Here is an 18,191-nt window from a genome sequence, read left to right on the forward strand (position 1 = left end):
AGACACGACTAAACAACAACAAAATGTTAGTTCAGCTGCTCCTGTTCATACTGAGAATGGGATTTCATGGTAGCCAAGAGATGCTGTTGAGATCTCCATTAGGAACCAAGAAAAACATTTCACATTCCTTTCTAAAATGGACAGTGGTACTACACAAATATATCTTCATATGCCGGCTCAGCACCATCGCCCCTCATCACATACCCTTTGAACGTGCAAAAACCTCCACGAGATTATGGGCCTCCTCGGCTACTTGGTGCTCCATGCCTTTCTTCCCCAGCCCCAGATTCCGCATAGTAACTACACCAAAGCGTCTCTGTTGCCTCCAGGTGTGACCATTTGAAAATGCAATACCTATGGAAAATCAATGAGAAATAATTACTTACAGAAATCAATGTGAAAAGTTGCCATCTCAGAACAATGTTTACTGATGTTCATGCCCTTGCATGTAAGAGCTGCTTAGTCTCACTAAAGCAAAGAATTACAAATTGATGCAGAATCTGTCTTCAGTTTAGATCTTTCCATGGAAGGTCGTCATGATCAAATTGCTCTTCTCACTTAGGAGACAAATGGATGGAGTGTTGTACATAACTTATTTTGCTTCTGGCCACCCTGACCTGGCAGGTCAGTTTCTCAGCCAGAGCAACAGACCACACCTGAGGATATCATGAGTCTATTGACAGCCCTGTGGTACAGTGTCAACATTTAGCTTTTTCTTTTCTTTTTTCTTTTATTTAATCTTTATTGTACAAAAAATAATACAAAGAATGATACATCTACATACAAACATACCATACCATACATCACACAAAGAATGAACAAAGATTAATACATACACATACATACCATACCCATACACAATACACACATACCTAAAGAACTAATATTTTTAATGTATTCAATTTCTTTCTTCTGAGTTTAAAATCCAAAGAAACATATCTGACCTTCAAGATAAGAAAAGAAAAGTTTAGAGAGAAAAGAACAAGGAAAGGAGATGGATTATAGGGGAAAGTAAAAAAGAAAAAGAAAGAAAAGAGAAATATAAAAGAAAGACAAGGAAGAAAAAGAAAGACAAAGCCTTGTTGAATGGCTCAACAGTCATCTCTTATCAAAATTCATTACATCCTCTGTCACTTCCACCACACTATACACAGGGATTTACCCTTCAGTATTTTTACACATTGTCCTCTGTTTGCCCGTCATAATCACATTAACACTTATACTTAATCATAATCACATAATCTAAATCATAGTCACATTATCATAAGTTCTGTGAAAGAAAAGAAGAGACTCTCTAAATTTCTTGTACATTTAGCTTTTTCAAAGCAAGCATTTACCAGCAAAAAGGTCATCATCTCCCAATGAAATAAATGTTGCTTTGATTGACCTATTATTCCTAGCAAAGCTAACAAGGGAGTTGGGTTTATCTTTATCAACAGTGGTAATTTTTGCAACAAAGAGTGAAGTTGCAGGTATCACCTGAGTTTTCTCATAATGTTAAATACTAGCAGTAAAGTCAAATCACAAGCCCAATTCAATTAAGGGACTTCTGCGAGGACTGATGGTTTTAAGCTTGGCGATAAGTTGATTGGTGAGAAGTTGCAGTTCTGTTGCTGATCTGAAACCTTTCACCAAGCTTAAAACCATGGAGAGACCTGGTATGAACAAAGACATTGGATTCTTATATCATTATACATGATAAAGCCATCTCACCCCTTGCTTTTACATGCAAGATGTTTAATAATAATAATAATAATTTATTATTTATACCCCACCCATCTGGCCGGGTTCCCCCAGCCACTCTGGGCGGCTTCCAACAAAACAGAAATTCTAAAATACAGAAATCCATCAAACATTAAAAGCTTCCCTAAACAGGGCTGCCTTGAGATGCCTTCTGAAGGTCTGGTAATTGTTGTTCTCTTTGACCTCTAGTGGGAGGGCATTCCACAGGGTGGGTGCCACTACCGAGAAGGCAGTCGTTTGCAGTCGTTATCAGTCATTGACAGCTATCAGTCAGTCAATCACCCTTCTGAGATATACCCCCCCCCTCTCACCACATATAAGCGTCTGTGGACTTCTATTTCAGTGTATCTGAAGAAGTGTGCATGCACACGAAAGCTCATACCAGTGACAACTTAGATGGTCTCTAAGGTGCTCCTGGAAGGAATTTATAAATTTTGTTTAGATTTGTTAGCGTTGCTGAAAAGTATCAATAAAAAATTATGGAAAACTAAGCAAACCCAATTCAGCCAATTTTCCCCATACTGTTTTTATGTGTGATGTCAACCAGTTCCTACTTCTACTGGTCCGACCAGACGGGTTTTCTTTATTGAGGGTGAATTCTGCACCATATTCTCTTTTTCTGGACAGATCTTTAAATGTTTTGTCTTGGGAAAATACCAGTAGAAATTCTCATTCTTCACTACTTACCGTTTCCTTCTCCTATTTTCATAACGAAAGGAGTCTCTGGTCGCTCGTCTAATTCTTCAGAGTGGTCAATGAGAGCTTCTTTCATTGCTTGGAATCCAGATAGTACTACAATGGGTAGATGTCCTATCCATAGGGTGAAAATATTTCCGTGTTGCTTTCCCAGCTACCATTTGGTTCAAAAGAGAGGAGAGGAATGATGTGTTCAAAAAACACAGTTGAATATTTCAACTTAATACGATTAAGGTCATCCTCCCTAACCTCTGCAATTTCTCACTATTTGCAGTTCTCTTAATAACATTTTCCCCTCCCCCTCCTCCTTCTCCTCCCCTTCCTTCCTTCCTGCCTGCCTGCCTGCCTTCCGCCCTCCCATAATTCCAACCCATTTGTTTTACAAGTAGATGCACAAGTCATTGCCAGAAAATCATCTTGCCACAATCTTTGTGTGTGAACCTGTAGACCACCAGATGCTTTTGAACTATAACTCCCACCATATGGCAAGGAATTAAGATGATACAGTCTGGGCTACAGATTATTACCAATTCCAATGTTTTTAAAGTTAATATGTTCATATCTGATGGTTGAGTAATTTTTTAAAAAGAGTTTTCATAATTGAATTTAAAGTATAGAGTATGATTCTCCCCTTCCTTCCATCCATCCTTCCTTCCTGCCTGCCTGCCTGCTTTCCTGCCTCCCTCCCATAATTCCAATCCATTTGTTTTAATCCCTCATTTCCATTTTTCCCTCTGCCTAGGATCAGAGCAGCAGAAACACTTCATAGTGAGCAGCCATCCGAAGACAGACAGGTAGATGCACAAGTCATTGCCAGAAAATCATCTTGCCACAATCTTTGTGTGTGCAGGGATGTGGAATCTGTAGACCACCAAATGCTTTTGAACTATAACTCCCACCATCCCTGACTATTGGCATCACAGTCCAAAACATCTGGAGGGTACCAGGTTGGCAAGGCTGGGCCGGAGCCCTGGGTCAGGTTTCAGACCCATGGTGGATCACAACAGGAGCATCACCACCATACAAATATATGGTAAGAAATTAAGATGATACATGTCTGGGCTAGAGATTACTTCCAGTAGCACCTTAGAGACCAACTAAGTTTGTCATTGGCTTGAGCTGCATGCACACAGGTATCTGAAGAAGTGTGCATGCACATGAAAGCTCATACCAATGACGAACTTAGTTGGTCTGTAAGGTGCTACTGGAAGGAATTTTTTTATTTTGTTTTGACTACAGCAGACCAATACGGCTACCTACCTATAACTGGCTAGAGATTATTACCAATTCCAATGTTTTCAAAGTTGTTTTTTTTGAAGTTTTAAAATAAACTTTATTGATTCATTTTTTAAAAAAACATTACAGTAAATAAGAACTTATACAATTTTTCCTTCAAATCTTGTTACATAAATCCTAACCCTATATACAAATAAAATCAACTTCCAAACTTTCACACAACGCTTAGCTTTCAAATTCTTCCATATTTTGCGTTACAGTTATCCTAAAGTCTATCCCTTTATATATTTCTTTGTAATCCAATTTTCCCCTTAATTCCCCTGTGGTCTCCTAGGCTAAACAAACCACTAGCTCTGTTTTTATCTTTTTTTCCCTTAAAATAATCCTCTACATATTCCCATGTTTTGATTAATCTTTGTTTTGGTACATTCCTTATTGCGGCAGTCATTCTATCCATATTCATAAACTCCACTAGCTTGATCTGCCATTCTGATATGTTAGGTGCCTCTTCCTTTTTCCATTTTTGACCTATTAACAATCTTGCTGCTGTACAACCATAAAGAAAAATATTTTTCCTATCCTCCGGAAAGCTTTCAGGTAGAAGACTTAATAAAAAATACTCTGGTTTTTTTTAGAAAAGTGACCTTTACCATCTTTTTCAATTCTTCATAGACTTCCCCCCAAAATTTATTGATTTTTGCACAGCCCCACCAGCAATGTATATAATCTCCTATTTTATTATGGCATTTCCAACAGTTGTTGTCTCCACTCTTGTATATTTTAGCAATCCTATCCGGTGTGAGATGCCATCGATGCCAGCATTTTCAACATATTTTCTTTAATTCCGGTACAAGCTGTGAACTTCATTGTACCTTTCCACAGCCTGTCCCATTGATCTTTATAAATTGGCTTTCCCAGATCTTGGGCCCATTTAACCATTACACATTTCATTTCTTCGTCTTTTAACTCCCACTCCAGAAGATATTTATAAATCTTTGATAAAGGCTTGACCCTGTTCTCAATTATTAATTCCTGTATCTTGGACTTCTCTTTTGCAAACCCTATTGCATTATGTTCTTTAAATAAGCTTTAAATAAGCTTTGTAACTGGAGATATTGTAGCCAGCTAGTGCAGTTTGCTTTAATCTGATCGTATGGTTTTAGCACTAGCTGATCTCCTTCCTTCACAATTAGATCATAATAGGTTAGCCAACTTCCTTTCTTACTTTTCTCTCCCATTGCTGTCATTTCCAGTGGGGAGGCCCACCAGGGTGTTTTGGGTTCCATCAAGTCCTTAAATTCTAGCCAAGTTCTGAATATCGGTTTCTTTATGACATGGTCTGAAAATTGCTTGAACTTTCTCCCATCTCCCTGTAACAAATATGTATGCCACCCGGTAACATTTCTAAAACCTTCAACTTCCAAGATTTCTTCATCTTCCAATAACAACCATTCTTTAAGCCAATACAGACAAGCAGATGCGTGGTAAATTCTAAGATCCGGGACCCCCCCCCCATCCTCCCCTTTCCTTGACATCAGTGAGTAGTTTGTACTGTATCCTCGCTTTTCCCCCAAGCCAAATAAATTGACATAAATCTTTTCTCCAATTGTCAAATGTTTCTCTTTTCCCTACTATAGGCAACATTTGAAACAAAAATAATATCTTGGGCAGGATTACCATTTTGGTTGTGGCTATTCTACCTGAAAGGGAAAGATTCAATTCCTTCCACCTTTCCATATCCTTTTTATTTATTTTTTTAAACATAATTTTTATTGATTTTACAAATTACAAAAAACGGTACATACATGAACACCTTTTCCACCTTCTTCCCACCCCCCTCCATGGGTCCTCCCCTGCCACAGAAGTATCCCACGCAGGGGGAATAAAAAAGAATAAAAAAAGAAAAAAAAGAGAAAGAAAAAAATGAGACAAAAAAGGAAAAAAAAACAAAACAAAAATAATCTTTTTTCCATTCATAATTAATAAACCATATTTTGTGGGCTTCCCCAACCTCCCCCCTTCCCCGGTTTTCATCCCTTTTTTATCCTCTTCAACAGTTTCTTATTCCATGAAATAATTACCTTTATACCTTATACTACTTTAAAACTTGACTATTATCATTTTCACCAAATATCCAAATCACTGAAAAATCAAACTCCCATTTTCTCTTCCCGTGCCTAATTTTTTCCCCCTCTATAAGCCTCCATATTTTCACCTTTTTCCAAAATCAATTCACTTTTAAACTATAACTATTCCCAATCTAACCTATCATCCCCAATTTCCGGCTCCAACCCCCCTATCCAGCAAGTTCCGTAGTCAGCAGTCCAGTTTTAATCCTAATAATCCATCCTATTAATCACAACCTCACTTTCCCTTCACCCCACCCCCTTTTTGCAGTGTTTTGCCATCCAGGCCTCCATACAGCACCCCTGAGTTTCTTCTCTTCTCTGCTTATTTTTTTCCTCTTCCCTGTGGGTATTCTGGAGTTTCAGTAAATCCAATCGTACCCCCCTCAAAGGAGGGGCACTCCACCTGACTTTTTGTAGAGTAAAATCATCTTTTCTTTCGTGGTGGGCTTCATTTTGTATTATATTGTCACAGTCCTCATCTTCATCTTTTCGTTCCAAGTCACAGTCCCCATCATTGTCAAAATCCTCCAAATCACTGTCACTGTCATTCTCACACTCGTCTTCCTCAGTTTCAGTAGCTTCATCCTCTAAGAAGTCATATTCTGCCATCACCATCTGGAATTGTTGCTTTAACTCTTGCTGTTGTGTCTCCTCTTGACATAGTCCTATTCTTACTTCCCACATTATGGTCAAAACAGTCCGCTGGAACTCAGGCGAATACCTTTTTGTTGACATAGTTCAATCCTGTCAAGGTCAAAACTTGTCACATGGGGTGGAAAATGGTCACAGTTTATTTTCTCGACTCCATTTTAACAAGCTGGCTGCATTCTCCAAATCTTATTAGAAATAAAGTTCAGACTCACATTTCAAAAGCATATAAACCAAAAAAGGATTTCCAGAAAGTCCAAAAATAGAAATAAAAATAAAGTTCCACTTATAGATCCTGATCAGCTCACTGGGTTGTCTGGGCTGCCGGCTCCCGGGGAAAAGAAAGGTCTTTCTTGATCTTAACCTCTTTCTGCAGGGTATTCACAACCGCAGTCTTTCTCCCCTTTTACCCTGCATCTAGGGGAGATCCTCTTTGATGCCTTTGAGGGAACCTTTTAAGTTGAAATCTTCTATTTACGGCTTCGGGTTTCTATTTACTGTCTCTTAAATTGCCGGTGGGGGGGTGGCTTCCTCTTTTTTCCCCTCTCTCCCAAATCCAAATTATTTTATAATCCAAATCGTGAGATTACTTACACTCTTATTTCCAATCATTTTTTTTCGAAAGAATCCAGCGCTCTCCACCTTCGGCTTGAAGCTTCTCTCCGCTATGGTAACATTGTCGCTCAAGATGGCCCCCGCGACTTCTACCCTCCTCGCTCCGGAGCTCTTATTAGAGCTTGCCGGAGAGTTGGGGAGTCCGGATTGGGGCTCTGCCGAGCAAAATTCGCCCCCGGGACGCTCTTCCCGAGGTTCTAAGGGGCGCAGCGTCGCTCTCGCTGCCCTCCCCACTCCTAGCAGAGACGGGCCGTCTCAGAGACGAGATGGGACCCCGCCGATCGGCGCTGGCGCTGAACCGGAAGCCCTTCCATATCCTTTTTAATCTCCTTCCATGTCTTCCTATGATTATTTTCGAAAAGGTCCGTATTATTTGCACTAATTATGATGCCTAAATATTTAAATTTCTTTACTATTTCCCATCCTATAGAGTTTCCCAATTTTATTATTTCCTCCTTTCTTATATTTTTGACCATCACCTTTGTTTTATTCTCATTAATTCTTAGCCCTGATATTTCTCCAAAAAATTTTAATACTTCTCTTAAGTTTTTAATCGATTCTTCTGGTTCTTCTAACATCACTTTATCCCATGTTGATGGCCTTTCAGCCAATTCCCTGGTGGCCCACTGGAATGTGGAGTTAACCAGGGCTATTGACTGTTTGGCTCCGAAGCGCCCTCTCCGATTGCATGGAGCCCGGACAGCCCTGTGGTTCTCCACGGATCTGAGGGCAAAGAAACAATTGCTGAAACAGATTCGGATGGTCCGCCCCTGCCACCTAATGGATCGAAATGGTTTCCAGAGAGTGGTAGGGGATGCTTTATCCCATGTTGATGGCCTTTCAGCCAATTCCCTAGTGGCCCGCTGGAATGTGGAGTTAACCAGGGCTATTGACTGTTTGGCTCTGAAGCGCCCTCTCCGATTGCATGGAGCCCGGACAGCCCCGTGGTTCTCCACGGATCTGAGGGCAATGAAACAATTGCTGAGATGGCTAGAGCGCCAATGGCGGATAACTCATTCTGAAGCTGACCGGAGACGGGTTAGAGCTCAATGTTGAGCCTACAAAGTGGCGGTAGCGACTTTCTTCGCCGCCTCTATTGCATCTGCGGAAAACAGCAGCAGGATACTCTTTCAGGTGGATCGCAATTTAGCGGAACCACTTGCTCCATCGCTGCCCAGTACGGGCCACATGATCTCCTGCAATGATTTTGCAAAGTTTTTTGCAGATAAAGTCGCTCAGATTCGGGAAGAGGTAGACTCCACCGTGGGAGCAGGGCTGGGGTGGGGGAGTGCTAGAGTCCTGTCTAGTCTATGCTTTTTAACATCTACATGCAGCCGCTGGGAGAGATCATCAGGGGGTTTGGGCTGGGTGTTCAGCAGTATGCGGATGATAATCAGCTCTACCTCTCTTTCAGATCAGAACCAGTGAAGGCGGTGAAGGCGGTGAAGGTCCTGTGTGAGTGCCTGGAGGCGGTTGGAGGTTGGATGGTGGCTAACAGATTGAGATTAGGACTCCCTGGTCCTGAATGGGGTAACTGTGCCCCTGAAGGACCAGGTGTGTAGCCTGGGAGTCATTTTGGACTCACAGCTGTCCATGGAGGCGCAGGTCAATTCTGTGTCCAGGGCAGCTGTTTATCAGCTCCATCTGGTATGCAGGCTGAGACCCTACCTGCCTGCGGACTGTCTAGCAAGAGTGGTGCATGCTCTAGTTATCTCCCGCTTGGACTACTGCAATGCGCTCTACGTGGGGCTACCCTTGAAGGTGACTCGGAAACTACAACTAATCCAGAATGCGGCAGCTAGACTGGTGACTGGGAGCGGCCTCCGAGACCACATAACACCGGTCCTGAAAGACCTACATTGGCTCCCAGTACGTTTTCGAGCACAGTTCAAAGTGTTAGTGCTGACCTTTAAAGCTCTAAACAGCCTCGGTCCAGTATACCTGAAGGAGTGTCTCCTCCCCCATCGCTCTACCCGGACACTGAGGTCCATCGCTGAGGGCCTTCTGGCGGTTCCCTCGCTACGAGAAGCCAAGTTACAGGGAACCAGGCAGAGGGCCTTCTTGGTAGTGGCACCCACCCTGTGGAATGCCCTCCCACCAGAGGTCAAAGAGAATAACAATTACCAGACCTTTAGAAGGCATCTCAAGGCAGCCTTGTTTAGGGAAGCTTTTAATGTTTGATGGATTTCTGTATTTTAATATTTTGTTGGAAGACGCCCTGAGTGGCTGGGGCAACCCGGCCAGATAAGATAAATTATTATCATTATTATTATTATTATTATTATTATTATTATTAGGGCGCCAACAGGATGGCATACTGAAGGGCAGCAGTCATCATCCTCATAATCATCATTTTTTATTCGACTGTCAGTCAGAAAAGATACATTTCTCAGTACAAAATTAAAACATCTAAGACATCTAGAAACTAAAATAAAACATGGGCAGCACTAAAAAGGCTCTACGGATAAACCCGCATCAATGCAGTTGATTTTAATCTTACGACGCTTGAGAGCTAGGAAGAGAAATTTGGTCACCAAGAAAGCTGTTTTCCCAGTGGGATTATTCAACAAATATACAACCTGACTTTCTCTGGATAGAGAGCTAAGCTGAGATAGGCATGGGGCTATGAGTCATTGTCTTAAATCAGACATCCCCAAAATGGGGCCCTCCAGATGTTTTGGCCTACAACTCCCATGATCCTTAGCTAACAGGACCAGTGGTCAGGGATGATGGGGATGTTAGTCCAAAACATCTGGAGGGCCGAAGTTTGGGGGTGCCTGTCTTAAATCGTCATAGAAAGGGCAACTCAGGAGGATATGTTCGGTAGACTCTACCTCGCACAAGGCACAATGGCAAGTTCTCAGATCGTATGGAACTCCCCTGTACCTTCCCCATAATACTGCAGATTCGAGGACGTTCAATCTGGCCGCAGTGAGGAGTCTACGATATTCCACATAGTGGATTACCGCGAGGTAAGGAGCTGGTGTAACCTGATAGATCTGCTCCCCCAGGAACATCCCTGGTTTCACAAAGGCTATGTCCTCTTGTCTAGCAATATTGCCCTATCTCTGAGCAATCACAGCTCTAGCTTGACTGTATGTCATAGACTCCAAGTAAAGGTGTGACAGTCCGCAAGTCTGTACTTCATCTAAGACCTCCCTTTCCCACGATGATTGAAAATCATCCCTCAATATCAAGGGGGCCAAACCCACAGGTTTAAAGCATAGCTTAAGCCAGTGATGGCAAACCTATGACAAGCGTTTCAGACGTGACACGCAAAGCCCTCACTGCTGGCCATAGCTGCCAAGTCCGGGGCGTAAAGATCCGGGATCGGCAGCGTGCGCATGACCGGAAGTTGCGTGACGCAACTTCCGGTGGCGCTTCGCCCTTCTATGGGCATCAGAAAATGGCGGCGCCAGCGCCGGAAGTCGCTTTCGCGCATGACCGGAAACACGTAAAAGCGACTACCAGCGCCGGCGCCGCCATTTTCTGGTGCCCATAGAAGGGCAAAGCGGCACCAGAAAAATGGCCGCCAGGAAGAAGCGAATTTAAGGGAGCATGCCGGGATTTATTGCCAAACGGGATACTGCCGGGAAACAGTAAGAAAAAAGGGGTTTTCCCGGCGGATACGAGATACTTGGCAGCTATGCTGCTGGCATGCACGCCATCCGCACTGTTCCCCCCCCCATTTGTTCTCCCACTCCTCCTCATGCTACAGAGCCACTTCCGCCTGAGCAGGAGGTGGAGTTGCGGGCGGGCACGATCCCTTCACGTGCGCGCAGGATGTTTTCCCAGTCCTGCGCAATTGGGGGGAAGCTGCTGGGCGGCCATCTCTCCCTTGTGTGCTCGCTTGGTCTCAGTTGAGAAGACCACATCTTTCCCAGCCGTAAAGCTCCCGTCCAGCCTTGAGCTTTGCCTACATATCTCCACCTCAATGAAATATGGCATGACCCAGCCCCCTTGACGGGGCAGGCCAGACGGGGCGGGATGGAGCGGCCCTGAACCAATCGCAGAAAAGACGGTGAGGAAGGCCAGAGTTTCAGGTGGCTGAGGAGGAGGCAAGCCCGCCTTCTCCAGCATCTCCGCCTTCACCCAGACGGCTCGCAGGAAATTCCCTGACAAGACTAATCACGAGCCAGGTGTTGTCCGGAGAGAGCAGCACAGCTTGCTCCCAGTCAGGAGGGCGGGTGTATTGTCTCCTCGTTGTCGCCCATGCATTCCTCTGCGCTTGGCCGCCGCAAGAGAAAGGAGCCTGCGAGTGGGCTGTGGCCGTGAATTGCGCACGCTTTCTCTCCTCGTGGAGTGTAGCTCGCGCCCTGTTGCGTTCCCGAGGGAGCTTCAGCCTCTGCCCACACTTCCGTCCTCACAGCTGGAGAGGGCAGCTGAAATGGCCAGGCGGCAGCCGCTCCTGCAGAGCACAGCCAGCTCATTCTGTGCCCGGCTGGTTCAGCAATGTGGATTGGGCACTGTTAGGGAGTAGGAGGTCTCGTACACCTCCGGTAGTGTGGTTGCTGACCTTGAGCCAGACATCTTGGAGAGTGAAGTCAAATGGGCCTTAGAAAGCACTGCTAATAACAAGGCCAGTGGAAGTGATGATATTCCAGCTGAACTATTTAAAATTTTAAAAGATGATGCTGTTAAGGTGCTACACCCAATATGCCAGCAAGTTTGGAAAACTCAGCAATGGCCAGAGGATTGGAGAAGATCAGTCTACATCCCAATTCCAAAGAAGGGCAGTGCCAAAGAATGCTCCAACTACCGCACAATTGCGCTCATTTCACACGCTAGCAAGGTTATGCTTAAAATTCTACAAGGCAGGCTTAGGCAGTATGTGGACCGAGAACTCCCAGAAGTGCAAGCTGGATTTCGAAAGGGCAGAGGAACCAGAGACCAAATAGCAAACATGCGCTGGATTATGGAGAAAGCTAGAGAGTTCCAGAAAAACGTCTACTTCTGCTTCATTGACTATGCAAAAGCCTTTGACTGTGTTGACCACAACAAACTATGGCAAGTTCTTAAAGAAATGGGAGTGCCTGATCACCTCATCTGTCTCCTGAGAAATCTTTATGTGGGACAAGAAGCTACAGTTAGAACTGGATATGGAACAACTGATTGGTTCAAAATTGGGAAAGGAGTACGACAAGGTTGTATATTGTCTCCCTGCTTATTTAACTTATATGCAGAATTCATCATGCGAAAGGCTGGACTGGATGAATCCCAAGCCAGAATTAAGATTGCCGGAAGAAATATCAACAACCTCAGATATGCAGATGACACAACCTTGATGGCAGAAAGCGAGGAGGAATTAAAGAACCTTTTAATGAGGGTGAAAGAGGAGAGCGCAAAATATGGTCTGAAGCTCAACATCAAAAAAACCAAGATCATGGCCACTGGTCCCATCACCTCCTGGCAAATAGAAGGGGAAGAAATGGAGGCAGTGAGAGATTTTACTTTCTTGGGCTCCTTGATCACTGCAGATGGTGACAGCAGTCACGAAATTAAAAGACGCCTGCTTCTTGGGAGAAAAGCAATGACAAACCTAGACAGCATCTTAAAAAGCAGAGACATCACCTTGCCGACAAAGGTCCGTATAGTTAAAGCTATGGTTTTCCCAGTAGTGATGTATGGAAGTGAGAGCTGGACCATAAAGAAGGCTGATCGCCGAAGAATTGATGCTTTTGAATTATGGTGCTGGAGGAGACTCTTGAGAGTCCCATGGACTGCTAGAAGATCAAACCTATCCATTCTTAAGGAAATCAGCCCTGAGTGCTCCCTGGAAGGACAGATCGTGAAGCTGAGGCTCCAATACTTTGGCCACCTCATGAGAAGAGAAGAATCCTTGGAAAAGACCCTGATGTTGGGAAAGATTGAGGGCACTATGAGAAGGGGACGACAGAGGACAAGATGGATGTACAGTGTTCTCGAAGCTACGAACATGAGTTTGACCAAACTGCGGGAGGCAGTGCAAGACAGGAGTGCCTGGCGTGCTATGGTCCATGGGGTCACGAAGAGTCGGACACGACTAAACGACTAAACAACAACAACAACCTCTATGCAAATGTACTCTGTACCGTCCCCTTTTCTGACGTTTCACCATGTAATGATGATGCATGTATGACACTTGTGGCTGGACTCCTTCCTTTACATCCGCAGTGAACCGCAGGTCCGTGCCTGACGAGCTGAGTGGCTGAGCAGTCTGGCACTCAGAATTTTCCCTAAGAGGCGCAGAGGGCCCAGGCTTCCCCATTGCGCCGCCTGGAGGGCAACCAAATGCACAGAGGTGATGGGAGTTTCTGCGCCTGTCATTTGCCTGCCCTTTCTCTTGGGGTAGCATGGGGTGGGGGTGGAGATTAGGCCCACATCTCCCTCCACTGCTTACACTCAGGGAGACTGCAGGAGCCCCCACTCACCCTGTTCGATGGGTAGCCCCCGTTGTAGTATGGTAGGGAGTGACAGTTGCTGTTGTGTTTTGTTTATAAAAGTGTGTGTTTTATTGGTTAAAGTACCATCAAAACTTTACATTAAAGAGTGAACAACAACAAAACAACCCCAGGCATCTTGTGGTTCATTTGACACAGAACAGGGCATTAGAGAGAGAGCACAGGGCAAGTTTTAAGAGCGGCCACCCCTACTTCTGATTACTCCAGGGACGCTGAGGATTGAACCTGCAACATTATTTTATTTTATTTTATTTATTTAGCCCTGGACAATTATACATTTTTGTTATTTGAACTATAAATATTGCAAAATTATGGGTTTTTTCTCGAAGTGACACACCACCCGAGTTATGCTCGGTTTTTTTGGTGAATTTTGACACACCAAGCTCAGAAGGTTGCCCATCACTGGCTTAAGCCATACCCAAAGCTTCGCTTTCAGGGCCACGTACCGAAAAGCTTGGCAGCCAGCCTCTAATCGCATGAACCGCACCCGCTACAGAAGGGGGGATCCTGAGGACGGCTCTAAGAAATTGCAATTGGATAGATTCCAGTCTTAAAAAATCCCTGCGTGAACCCAAAGTAATGCCCACCAAAAGTAGTGGGAGGACTTTCATTTGGAAAAGTCTCAAGGCCACTTTCACTGTTTGTGCCTGTTTCTTGGCAAATAAAGATCTAATCAGCATAGCTGCTTTGCATTCGTTTGTAGCTATATAATCTCTATGTGCCCAAAAAGACCTGTTTGATCGGATTACCTGGCCCAGATATTTGAAACAGCGCAAAAACAAAACTATAACGTGATAAATCCCTGAAACGAGATATTGATAAAGTGAATAATACTAAAACTAAACTAATGATTACTCATTGAACATAATAAAAAAATTCCTTCAGTAGCACCTTAAAGACCAACTAAGTTTGTATTTTGGTATGAGGTATCTGACAAAGTGTGCATGCACACGAAAGCTCATACCAAAATAAAAACTTAGTTGGTCTTTAAGGTGCTACTGGTACTGAAGGAATTTTTTTATTTTGTTTCGACTCATACCAACACGGCTACCTACCTGTCATTAAACATAATTAGCTTAAATCTCCCAAAAGAAACTTAGATAAAGAAAAGACATGAATTTCTCAAAGTAACCTCTAAATAAAGTAAACCTTGACAAGGTGCCGGCTAAGTGACTCGTTTCACTGGAAAATCTCTATTTATTTCCTCAGAAGGAAAATATTTAAGGGCTGAGGTTTCCTTATAATCAAAAGCTAAAGAGGAGCTGTAAACTCTGAAAAGAATTGAAAATTACATAGCAGTCAGGGAAAAACTTCCCCAAGATAAGACTATAGTTGTTTAAACTAAAGGTTAGCTAACCTATGGGACAATTCAACGAATGAATATCATTGCTCTTAGAAAAAGATCAAATAAAGGGCTGTAAAAGCTCCCCTAGTTGTGATGTTGTAATGCCATTGTTCAGACTGCTGGAGGATGTTTCTGATTCTTGGCTTATATACTGAGTGGAGCTGCATTTCTTAAAGGGCTAGGATCAATTGATTGTCTTAGGGCAGTGATGGCGAACCTATGACACACGTGTCAGACGTGACACACAGAGTCCTCACTGCTGGCACGCGCCCCATCGGCCCATTTGCGCTGTTGTTGTTGTAAAAAAAAACACCCCACATTTCTTCTCTCGCTCCTCCTCAAGCTACAGCAGATCTTTTTTGTTGTTGTTGTTGCTGCTGGTAGCCAGAGATTGGTTTTTTAACCCTTTCTGTGCTGTTTTTTCTGGCGCTTTGGCAGACTATGTCGGTGCTGCATGTTAGTTCCAGCGAAGGTATTATTCGTCATTTATTTCTGTTCTCTTCCCCCCCCCCAAAAAAGTGCAGCAGCTTTGGGGCATCCCCCCCAAAAAGCAAAGCAACTTTTGCACACACCCCAAAAAAACCTCCCAAACTTTGGTCAGCAGTTCCCCCAAAAAGATCAACAACTCTGGGCACTTTGTGATAAATAAGGGGTTTTTGGTTTGGTTAGGTTAAATAATTAGTTTTTTGTTTATTAAATACAGTTATATATTACAATTATACATTTTTGTTATTTAAACTATGAATATCGCAAAAATTATGGTTTTTTCCCCGAAGTGACACACCACCCGAGTTATGCTCGGTTTTTTGGCTAATTTTGACACACCAAGCTCAAAAAGTTTCCCATCACTGTCTTAGGGTGTGTCAAAGGACACTTTCAATAGTAAAATGCAACAAACTTACATAATGCTGGTTCTAAAATACTCTGAACATAGAGAAACTTGAAGGAATATTAGTATATAAGCCAGTAGGATAATGGCAGCATGGGTAGCTATGTGAAATCAGGGGGAAACACAAGGCAACATAGAATCATAGAATCATAGAGTTGGAAGAGACCACAAGGGCCATCCAGTCCAACCCCCTGCCAATAGTTTATAATTTGTTTTTTTTATAAGTGCTTCTGCTTTGAGTGGAAAAGATTAAAAATCTCCCAGGGTTAAGAAAATTGAATAGCACATACAGGTTAGTACCTGTTGAGAGGCTGCCATGAATGAATGCTGAGTACCTATGTGGCCAGTCTTTTTTGTTTTGTTTGTTTTTTTGTAATAATAATGTTTCTTAATATATTCTGCTGTTTTCTTACACTTCAAACCCCGCCGTGGTCTTTGCATATGGGAAGTAACTTTTTATATAGACTGGAAAGGGTTTCCAGTCTTCTTTAAAAGATTCTAAATTTGTATCTTTTATCAATTTTTGCTATCTCTGCATATTCCAAGATTTTCATAAACCATTCTTCCTTTGAAGGTGTTCTCTCCTCCTTCCTCAGTTTAATAGTATACAATAAATATTTTGATCAGTAATTTTTAATGCTTATTTTCAACTGTTATATGGTTTTGTGCTTTTCAATATTATTAATAATATTATTTACATTATTACTATTATTTGTATTGCATACAGCTTCTGACAATGGAGGCTTATGGCATTTACCATGTTAACTCATGCTATTGTTTAAGCTGAAATATCACAATTGTTGGGGGAAATAGAGAACACAATTGCTGACATTAGACTGAATTATCACTAAGCAATAAGTACCTGAACGAGACTATTTTCATGAATCTTGAATCCAAACAGCCACATGGCTCCCACGAGAGGAAGCTGGAGAGGTCCTGGAGGGTAATGCCTGCGTGACCAAAGCTGTTTCAGGTAGGGCAGAATCAGAAGAACCACCAGCAGAGCAATAAAAAATGTCCATATCTCCATCCTTCTCTTGCTGTCGCTTTTTCCTTAGGTTGCCTGGTCAGGTTCAACTTGCTTTCTCTAAGGGCTTTTACTTTCCTCAGAGAAATTAGCAGTACTCTCTGTTTATATATGCTCAGTTATTAAAAAACAAATAAGCAACAAGGGGTGTGACACCATATGTAAGTAGCCTTGGAACGTGATTGCAAGTCATGTAATATCATCATTCTTATTATACGGGTCACGCAAATGAGAGGAAGTGTGATTTATATCAGGCTCATCGAACTCCCAAGAGTCTGTGATCTACTCCCAGTATAAAAAAACTGGCAGCGATCTACCCATTGTCATTAAAGGGAGGAGGAGCATGTGTGGGGTGGGTGGAAGGGGAGGATTGCCCAGAGTTGTCGAGCTTATCTTGGGGTGGACGGACCAGACTTTTGGGGATGATACGGACATTCATTGCCCACTTTGATTCATCCCACGATCGACCAGGTTCAGCAGGGGATCTACCTGTTGGACATGCCTGATTTATATGAATTGCAGTTAGAATCCAGGCTATCTTAAGACTTATTCTGTGACACAAATATTTGGGAAATCTCACTTTTAGCTGATATTGTAAAGTGAAGGTAATTCTGGGACCACCTGATGTAAATTCTATATGGGACAGCCAAAACTTTTGCATGAAGCAGTGATGAAATTTCTGAATTATAAATGGGAATAGAAAGTGAGGTTCTGGTAGGCATTGTGTAAAGCAACAAAGCTGGCCTATTTTATAGAAATACCCATGTAATAAACTAAGACAAATTCTGCATCATCTTGTAATTCTTTGCTTTAGAGAGACAAAGTAGCTCTTACATGCAAAGGCATGAACTTCAGTAAACATTGTTTGTTCTGAGATGGCAACGCTTTTCAGCAACGCACAGGTATCTGAAGAAGTGTGCATGCACATGAAAGCTCATACCAATGACAAACTTAGTTGGTCTCTAAGGTGCTACGGGAAGGAATTTTTTTATTTTGTTTCGACTACAGCAGACCAATACGGCTACCTACCTATAACTGGCTAGAGATTATTACCAATTCCAATGTTTTCAAAGTTAATAGGCTCATATATGATAGTTGAGTGATTTTGTATTTTTTGAAGAGTTTTCGCTGAGAAAAGGCTCATAATTGTATTTAATAAACAAATAAAATAAACTATGGTCTGACAAAGAGTAAATGCTTGCGGAGGAGGCAGTGGAAAGGCGCCTGTTCTGTTTGTCTCGTCTTCTCTAGTTACACGTGAGCTGCTGCTGGGAAAGGCAGATGTGCTCCTGCCATAGCTGCCAAGTTTTCCCTTTTCTCGCGAGGAAGCCTATTCAGCATAAGGGAATTTCCCTTTAAAAAAGGGAGAACTTGGCAGCTATGGCTCCTGCTTCATTGCCAATTCAACTTGTTGCCCTTCCAT

General features: G+C 42.8%; 1 protein-coding gene and 1 pseudogene across 1 annotated transcript in view; one reads left to right on the top strand and one right to left on the bottom strand.

The window, feature by feature from the left end:
• The window catches only part of LOC132592142 (cytochrome P450 2J4-like), a 96,437-nt pseudogene that overhangs the window by 26,084 nt on the left and 52,162 nt on the right, over window positions 1–18,191 (top strand).
• The window catches only part of LOC118094000 (cytochrome P450 2J4-like), a 68,518-nt gene that overhangs the window by 4,767 nt on the left and 45,560 nt on the right, over window positions 1–18,191 (bottom strand). Inside the window, exons 10-13 of the mRNA XM_060274313.1 lie at window positions 16,604–16,705; window positions 5,087–5,092; window positions 2,431–2,593; window positions 205–354 (exon numbers count right to left, since the gene is read on the bottom strand). Of these exons, the coding sequence (XP_060130296.1) occupies window positions 205–354; window positions 2,431–2,593; window positions 5,087–5,092; window positions 16,604–16,705 (421 nt within the window). The remainder of the gene's footprint in view (window positions 1–204; window positions 355–2,430; window positions 2,594–5,086; window positions 5,093–16,603; window positions 16,706–18,191) is intronic.

Source organism: Zootoca vivipara, chromosome 5 (genome assembly GCF_963506605.1).
Source record: "Zootoca vivipara chromosome 5, rZooViv1.1, whole genome shotgun sequence".
In the NCBI taxonomy this organism is placed as follows: Eukaryota; Metazoa; Chordata; class Lepidosauria; order Squamata; family Lacertidae; genus Zootoca; species Zootoca vivipara.